Source organism: Chamaea fasciata, unplaced genomic scaffold (assembly GCF_029207755.1).
Source record: "Chamaea fasciata isolate MVZ Bird 193981 ecotype frontalis unplaced genomic scaffold, bChaFas1.0.hap1 SCAF_21, whole genome shotgun sequence".
NCBI classification, from domain to species: domain Eukaryota; kingdom Metazoa; phylum Chordata; class Aves; order Passeriformes; family Sylviidae; genus Chamaea; species Chamaea fasciata.
Window position 1 is genome coordinate 7,662,412 of NW_027094106.1, and position 9,271 is coordinate 7,671,682.

Consider the following 9,271-nt stretch of genomic DNA (forward strand, 5'->3'; position numbering starts at 1 on the left):
ATAATTACACTGTATCGTACACAGTGAGAGGCAGGTGTGAGTAATGTTATGAGATAGGAATATATATATATATAATTTTTTTTTCCCTGTGGCAAGCAGCCCTATTTTTGTCTGAACAAAGAACAGTAACTAGACTAGCCACGTACCCTGTGATGGCCTGGCTGGTTGTCCCAAGCTAAACCTGGTAGCTAAAGATAAACAGATTGCCTCATGTAAAAGTGATATCTCCTTGCTAGGACATTAGCCTACATAAAAACCAGGCCCAGCTTGTGTTCCAGAATGTACAGATTCGTTGGAAACATTTCCCTGACCCCAGATTCTTCTCTCCTGAAAGTAGGTTGCTCTGTACCACTGCCCAGTGACCTACTTTGAAAAGAAATGTGTGTTCCCAACTGCAGGCCCCATGCCCTGGCAAAGGCTGTAGCCACCTGTGCGGTCAGAGCAGTCACAAGATACAGATTCTGGGTTTTTCAGCTTTGCATTTATTTTTATACAGTTCAGAGTCAGCTGCTCGGTAGTTTTTACTCACCAAGAGGTACCAGAGGGAGAGTGGAATGTTAGTTAAATGCATGTGCTTTGTACAGCCACGCCATAGATTCAGCCATATTTAGGGAAAAAAAACCAAGACAGAGCTCCTGTGTTCTCTGGTTTACACAGAAAGGAAACAAAAATACAGAAAATTCTCCTTCTCCATCTATAGGAACATTAAAAAGAGAAATATGCTCCCTAAAATCCCTAATAAACGTGTGATGTGCTTTAACACTGCCCAGGCTTTACATTAATCTCCAGCTTTACAGCTGTGGCCTTTCATATTTGTAAATATTAGTCACTCGTGGCCTTTCCTCTGGAAAGAGTGCCTGGGATGTGCAGCACGCACAGGGCCAGCCTTGGAGCAAACCTTCAGCCACCTTGGCACCTCCAAACAAACCCCGTGCTGGAAACGCTGAGCAGAACTGGCAGCACAAAGCAAACAAACCGGACACTGCCCAACTCTGCCTTTTGTCCTAAACTCACGTAGCCAAATAATGTTTCCAAGGTTGGCTATTGCCACGGAGCTTTCTGAACTTTCCAGTTAGCATTGTTCCCTCTTCCCGTTCCTGCATGTTGAGTAATTATTGTTAGGATGGTTTATTTCCTTTTTATTTTACTGTAAACCAGGAGGTGCTAGAAACCCTGGTAGGAGAAAGGAAAGCAAAAGGATTTTGTTGTTGGGGTTTGTTGTTTTAGTTTTTTTCTTGGGGTGTTTGGTTTTTTTTTTTGGGTTTTTTTTTGATGGTTTATGCATTTTTGTCTGGGTTTGAGGTTTTTTTAGGAGGAAATAGAGCAGCTCTGTAGTGAATCTTGCCAGTCACACACGTGCTGATGCTGTGTGAGGGGACGATTTAACAAGGTCATCTGGCTTCACTGAAGGAGCAGCAGATAAAGCTGCTAAAAACCATCTTGGATTTTGTGCACTCCATCTTGAATACGATACAAAGTGAGTTAAGAGCCAGTCTGAAAGGTGTAATGAAGTTTAATTAATCCGAGGCACGTTTCCACATCAGTTCACAGAAGGTGGCTGCTCCATAACCGATCAAAGCTTCCTGTTCTGGAGGCGAGTAAACAACCATTTGAATTTCAAATGTCAGCATTTCATCACAGGGTTTGTTTTGCAGCCTCAGATCAGGAGAATTAACTCGTCAGCCAGCTCCAGCCAGTTCCACGGGCAGCTGGGGAACCGCGCCGCGTGACTGGGGCCGCTCGTGTCACACGCCAGCAGCCACCAACGCTCCTGGATTGTGCCATTTTTTCCCACTCTTGCTATTTTTCTAACTCAGTTCTGCTTTTCCTCTCAGCCTGATAGGCCAGGACCAGCCCTACAACCTATCCTGGGCTTTTCCATGGAGCCTCAGCCATGCCGAGGAAAGGGCTGGTCAGAGGCCTCGGTGGGGCATAAAACACTGGCAGCAAGGGTCATCCCCTTTTTTTTAGGGCACTTTTCCCCCAGTCCTTGCCAGGTTGTTCCCTGAGCGCTGCTGGGGTTCAGTTAGGAGCTGAAGAAGCCTCAGTATGGTTCCTATATGCATCACTAATCCCAATCCCAATCATAATCCCTCTCCCTGTCCCCTCGTGGCCCCAGCTCCCCCCGTCACGGCCGAAATCTGCCCCGCCAGGCGGCTCCCCCTCAGCAACAGCGTGACCTCACCGCGGACCAATCAGCGCCGAGCGGCGCCGAACCTTCCAGAGCTCTTCCCTGCCCCCGCCGCCCCCGCCCCTCGCTAACTGCCCCCCCGAGCAGCCAATCAGCGCCCGCCCTGCGGCCCGCCCCACCAATCACCGCTCGACTTCCCGGTCATCCCACTAACGCCCGCCGCAGCGCCGCGGCGAAAAACGGTTCCAGATCCATCCGCGCCCTCAGAAATTTGCCGACTTTTTAGGGTCTGATCCCCCTCACTGAAACTCTGGGACCCCTTTGCCTGCGGAAGAGGGATTGAAGCGGGGAAAAGGCGAGTGTTTTCCAGAACAGGCATCTTTTCCTGGGGACTACTTTGGGAGGCGGATGGACACGTTAGGTTTGGTGGGTGGGGCCAGTGTGGCCGAGAGCTGTATAAATAAGGGCGGGTGTGCGTCATTCGGCAGACTCCGTGGTTTAGCACCGCTGGATATTGTACACGAGCTCATCGCTCAGGGCCGCAGACGTGAGTGCGCTGATGGGATTTGGGAGGTGCAGGGGAGGGGAGACGGGCCGGGTGCTCTGGCACAACCGTACCGGGCAGGGTGGCCGCTGCCGGGCGGTTTGCGGGAGGGGTAACGGTGGGAGCGGGCGGCGGAGTTGCGCCGTTTCGTGTAGCGCTCTGAACCGCGTCGGTGAGAGCTGAGGCGGGCGGGGTGGGGGGAAATTGGGATAAGACTTGTCCGGGGGGGCGGTGTCGTTCCGGGGAAGGGAAGATGGCGCGGGCCGAGCCGTCCGTGCCGGAAGGCGGCTGTGAGTCACTACCGGGGCGGGGGAGCGGCGGCGCTGCCGCAGGGCGGGTCCGCGGGGCGGGCCGAGCGCTCCCTCAGCCGCCGCACTGCGGGCGGGTCGGGGCTCCGCTGCCGCATCGCTGCCCTCGGGGGGGCTCTGGGGTCCAGTGCTGCCCTGTGTGGGGGGAGAGTGTAAGGGGGCTGCGCTGCCGCATTGCTGCACTGCGGGCATGGAGGAGGGGTGGTCTGGGGTTCCTCTTTTAAGACTAATCTATGACATGAACTCAGCACACCGAAACCAGGTTTAGTTAGTCAACTTGGAGAAGGATTCGGTTTATTTCATGTTTTCTGCAACCAAAGAAAAGAACTGTAACTGGTGGGAGATGGCAACAGTAATCCTTTTGTTTAGGATTTACTAATCGCTATACGTGACTAAGTGGCTGTAACTGGAACACCTGTATGTCTTGCAGGTCATCATGCAGATCTTTGTGAAGACCCTGACTGGCAAGACCATCACCCTTGAGGTGGAGCCTAGCGACACCATTGAGAATGTGAAGGCCAAGATCCAGGACAAGGAAGGCATTCCCCCTGACCAGCAGAGGCTGATCTTTGCTGGCAAGCAGCTGGAAGATGGTCGTACCCTCTCTGACTACAACATCCAGAAGGAATCCACGCTTCATCTTGTCCTTCGCCTCAGGGGTGGAATGCAGATTTTCGTGAAAACCCTGACTGGCAAGACCATCACCCTGGAAGTTGAGCCCAGTGACACCATCGAGAATGTGAAGGCCAAGATCCAGGACAAGGAAGGCATTCCCCCCGACCAGCAGAGGCTGATCTTTGCTGGCAAGCAGCTGGAAGATGGGCGCACTCTCTCTGATTACAACATCCAGAAGGAATCCACCCTGCACCTGGTGCTGCGCCTGAGAGGTGGGATGCAGATCTTTGTCAAGACCCTGACTGGCAAGACCATCACTCTCGAGGTGGAACCCAGTGACACCATTGAGAATGTCAAGGCCAAGATCCAGGACAAGGAAGGCATTCCCCCCGACCAGCAGAGGCTGATCTTTGCTGGCAAGCAGCTGGAAGATGGGCGCACCCTCTCTGATTACAACATCCAGAAGGAATCAACTCTGCATCTTGTCCTGCGCCTGAGAGGTGGGATGCAGATCTTTGTCAAGACCCTGACTGGCAAGACCATCACCCTGGAAGTCGAGCCCAGTGACACCATTGAGAATGTCAAGGCCAAGATCCAGGACAAGGAAGGCATTCCCCCCGACCAGCAGAGGCTGATCTTTGCTGGCAAGCAGCTGGAAGATGGGCGCACTCTCTCTGATTACAACATCCAGAAGGAATCCACCCTGCACCTGGTGCTGCGCCTGAGAGGTGGGATGCAGATTTTCGTGAAAACCCTCACTGGAAAGACCATCACTCTCGAGGTTGAGCCCAGCGACACCATCGAGAATGTGAAGGCCAAGATCCAGGACAAGGAAGGCATTCCCCCTGACCAGCAGAGGCTGATTTTCGCTGGCAAGCAGCTGGAAGATGGGCGCACTCTCTCTGATTACAACATCCAGAAGGAATCCACCCTGCACCTGGTGCTGCGCCTGAGAGGTGGGATGCAGATCTTCGTGAAAACCCTGACTGGCAAGACCATCACCCTGGAAGTTGAGCCCAGTGACACCATTGAGAATGTGAAGGCCAAGATCCAGGACAAGGAAGGCATTCCCCCAGATCAGCAGAGGCTGATTTTCGCTGGCAAGCAGCTGGAAGATGGGCGCACTCTCTCCGATTATAACATCCAGAAAGAATCCACCCTGCACCTGGTGCTGCGCCTCAGGGGTGGGATGCAGATCTTTGTCAAGACCCTGACTGGCAAGACCATCACTCTCGAGGTGGAACCCAGTGACACCATTGAGAATGTCAAGGCCAAGATCCAGGACAAGGAAGGCATTCCCCCCGACCAGCAGAGGCTGATCTTTGCTGGCAAGCAGCTGGAAGATGGGCGCACCCTGTCCGACTACAACATCCAGAAGGAATCCACCCTGCACCTGGTGCTGCGCCTCAGGGGTGGCTGTTAAATCCTTGTGCATCTTGCTTGACGCCAGGATTGCCAGTGGCACTTGTGTTTGCACTGTAGTTCTTCAATGTCTTAATATTAAGTTAATGCAAGGTTAATGCAAGCTTGAGTAACTGCTGAACAACTGTCTGTTGAAATGCTAATAAAGTTTTCTGTTGCACATTACACCCCGTAGTCTGTCTCAGTTCAAGCAGGTGAAACTGGTGTATTAAAGTGAAATGCTTTGGCTTCTTACCATGGCAGCTTCAGCCTCTCTGCATGTATGATGAGGACCAACCTTGTGGTTAAAATGGATCTGGATTAAAATCTTAATGAAGTGCTAATAATACCATGTTGTTTTTTCTTCCTAGATTTTACCAGCCCTCTGCTTCCAAGTGGGATATAGACCTCACAGAAGGGGTGGGGTGGTCAGTGCAGGGGGTGGGTTTTGCTGCAGGTTAAGGACTTGCTGTGGATTTTAAATCTTCTGTTGGTCCTGAGGGTGGATGTGGGGGGTTCGTGTGGGTCTTTTTCTGGCACGTGGCCTGGGGGAGGACTGGTCACAGTGGGAATTGCGTGGTGGGTGGGAAGGGGCGACTTGGACTGGCAATCGGTGACTGAGCAGTGTGAGAACTGCCTGGTTTGGCAAGCTCTGCACAATCATTAGCGCTAAAAAGGGAGGGAGTTCCCACTAAAATGGGGGTTAGCTGGGTTTGGGTTGGTTCTATTTATGGGGTGGGTTAAGGAAACTCAACACGTGGAGTTGGGCTGGGTTGGTTCAAGTGCAGTGGTGGGTGTTGAGAAGGGAATGTAAGATCCAAATGCCCAGAATGTCCCAGGGTGTGGGGTGGCTGGCAGTGTCTTCACCCCCTGAGTTCTGACAGCTGCTCACCTTGAAATGGGGCTCCTGGCCCCATCTGAGTGCACACAGCCTGTGCTGCCCTTTTCCCCCAAAACCTGTGTCAGGCACTCCCCTGCCCTGCTTTTTTATCCCCTGGATCGCTGCTGTGGAATTTGGTTTGTTCCTTTTGAATTCATCACTGAACATCTGTGGTAAGTGTTGCACTTAAGGGGAAACTACGCCAAAAAGTCGCTGTTTTCATAGAAAATTATACACTGCAAGTTCAGTGTGGGCTTGAGGGTTATATCCGTGATCAGATTATTTTTTAGGAGCTTTTCTGTCTGCTGAGCTAGCAGAAATACAAAGTTGTGTAAATATTTGCTGTCTCTGCCACGAGAGACTTCCCTTAGTTTGAGTTTCCCTGCTGTTGCTCTTTAGGTTTTGTCCTCTTTGCAGTTTAATCACCTGGCAGGGTGCCCAGAGAGGCTGTGCAGGCGCTTCCCTGCGAGGGACTGAAAGGCAATGGACAAGAGCCATGGAAAGAGTTCTGGGCAGCCACCTCGGGGTGGCCCTGGCAGGACAGGGGGACCTCCAAATGTCCCTTCCAGGCCCAATAATTCCCTGCCCCTCTCTGGCCTTTAGCCCTGCCCTGTGTTCAGCTCTGAAGTCCCACAGGGGAAAAGGTACTGAATAAACTGTTGTTTCTGATCATCCTGCTGGAGTTTGGGGTAGGCGCTGGATAAATTGACATTCCTGATTTTTCTGCTGGGCTTTGGGGTGCCCTGCAGGGACAGGGACCCCGGGGAGGTGACAGGAGGGATCTGCACAGGCCACTCCCTTTGCTCTGGTTTTTGGCCTGAGGCAAAGGGGTGTTGAACTGTGGCCTCCACTGGTACTGGGGTGTTCCAGGAAATGACTGCAAGGATTTCTTCATTAGTAAGAAAAAAAAAATCCTTGTAATTTAAGTAAATTATGTGAATTAGGGAAATGTGTATGAATCACAAGTGTGAATATGAATTTGGATAACATGCAGTGTTTACACCAAAGTTACTAGCATGAAACAAGACAGCTGGCAATACAAATGATTGATGCTGTTAAAATATACTTTCTAAATTCCTAACATAGGAATTTAAAAGTATACCTTGAAAGTCTGCTTAATTATTCATAACTAAAATAAGAATTCACTATGTTTTTAGCCACAATCTCTATGCTATTGGAATAATCTTAATGCTCCCATATTTACAACAGCTTCTGGAAACATATTTTTATCCTACTGTAATCTGAGTTTTGTGACTGGCCTTTGAGTTTTTTCTTATTGCTTCAGTTAATTTCTAGTCTATTTTCTCTTTAAAAAAATCAAAACCCCAAATAGAAAAACCAGGCAAGACTTTGGGGTTTCATCTTCTGTGCTCTAAAAAAAATTACTTACCGCTATAAAAAGAGAAACTAAATAACCCATTATCCTGGGTTTGGATACATCTGGGGTTTTCTCCTTTCTTATAATAATCCTATAGGGAAAGTGAGGGTTAAGGCAGATAAACATTGGGAATAAACCCCTCAGTATTTCTTCAGCCTTGTCCTCAGCAACCAAGAGTGTTTTTGAAGGTCTTTGCCTGCCCAATTTGGCTCTTTCAAAAGCAGCAGGAATCCCGGCTGCCTCCGTGGCCACAGGATGTCACTGTTCCTCCACGAACGGGTTATTTTCCCATCTGGAGTTCCTATTTTGCTGCTCTTTGATTGTCAGCAGAGCATTCCTACAGGCTGTGATCCTACAGAAAGGGATACATCAAGTAGAAAGATGCTTCCATTTTAGGAATAAGAGAGCTGGATGGTTCCCTCAAAGGCCTCACAAGAATATAGATTGGAGCCTTTAAGTGTTGTGATGTGGAACTTGCGGTTCCAGGAATACTTTGTGTAGATTGATTGAGTTCCCTGGGCTATCAGACAAGTTCTGAGAAGGGATTATGTTTAAGAATATTTATGTTTCAGATTGGGCACTGGCTGGTGTCTCCAGAGGTACTGATTTCCATCTGTAACTAAGACATGAAGTTACTCAAATCCATCACTCCAGTGTGGCTTTTATGTAACAGTTACATGGGAAAAAAAAAAAAAAAAAAGACCTTGCAAAAAAACACTTGATATTTTCCTGAGTGTGGAAATACACCTTTAAAAGAAATAATTTTTTCTTTTGGTCTACCTGTTGTATTTGAGAGGATTTTAATTCTCCACCCTCACGTGCTGTTATTACAGGTTTTTCTCCTGTGAAGATGATTTTGAGCTGCTACACCTGAGTGGCCACAGATCAATCCTGTAACTAAATTACAAGTGACTTCGAACTTCTGTTTACAGCGTACTGAAAACATGGTATCAATCACAAAGGTATTATATTTTTCAGGATTTGGTAAAAAAGGGAACTTAGGTGAGCACAGAATATATATTTCAGGAAATGTTCTTGTTTGCGTCTTTTTCAAACACCATCATCCTCATGCTCCCTTTTGCTTAAGCAGGTTCCAGTCATTGCTTTTTCTGCTGTGAATTACTCATCTATAATTATAACAATGAATATAATTGATAATATTATTGAATGAAAAACACTTGACTTGAAACTTCACTTGGCAGTTTGACTTCTCTCTCCCCGGATTTCCACAGGACTTGTGCCTCTCCTGTCAGGAGAAACTCAGACACATTTCACGAGTAAAATAAGCAATTGTGAGATTCCTTCATGTTCCTCCATAGAAAAGCCTCAAAAAGCAAGAGGAAAACCCAGGCTGACAGGCAGGTGAAATTAAATGGCTGCTTTTCCTCTCCCTGCTCTCTATCTCTGTGTTCCCCGTGGCTCTGCTTGGCTGTGGTGACCTCTCAGCTGGCAGCGATTCTTTTCCCAGCCAACTGCACATTCCCCTCCCTCTGTGCAGGCTATTAAAAGCAGATGTGCAGGGAGAGCTCTGTTGTGATGCACTCCTGCGGGCTGATTTCATTCCTTGGCTGCAGTGGTGGGATGCCTCCCAGGAAAGCTGGAGAAGAAGCCCAAGAGGATTTAAAACCACAAGTCTGAGCTCAACTCCCAGGCCTGGAGCTCTGTTGATATCACAGTAAATTAAATGTAACGCAGCTAAAGCAAACTGAGCTAGATCAGTGCAAGGCTGGAATGAGGGAGGGATTGGAGAGATTAGATCTGATCTTGCATTTCTCTCTTCTTTATAGGCTGTTCTGTGGGTCTTAATAAATCATTAAGAAACCATCATGGAAAGCAAAAGCAGCTTTGCACAGTCCGTGGACCGGCTTCATTCTGAAACACAGGAATCCTGAGATATTAGCTCGGAATCTCCTGCAAAACTACGAGGAGGAAAAAGGCACTGTGCCATTTAATTGGTGTATTTCTAGGGAGGTCTCAGCCTGCATCTGAGCCGAAGCCATCTGGGAATGTTTCT

At 48.9% G+C, this 9,271-nt stretch overlaps 1 protein-coding gene across 1 annotated transcript; it reads left to right on the plus strand.

Annotated features, from left to right (window-relative positions):
• Positions 1-2,603: 2,603 nt before the first annotated feature.
• On the plus strand, positions 2,604-5,346 carry UBC (ubiquitin C). The gene is made up of 2 exons (XM_066201666.1): positions 2,604-2,678; positions 3,414-5,346. Exon 2 carries the CDS (start codon positions 3,420-3,422, stop codon positions 5,019-5,021), a length of 1,602 nt encoding a protein of 533 aa, XP_066057763.1. The 5' UTR covers positions 2,604-2,678; positions 3,414-3,419; the 3' UTR covers positions 5,022-5,346.
• The last annotated feature ends 3,925 nt before the right edge of the window (positions 5,347-9,271 follow it).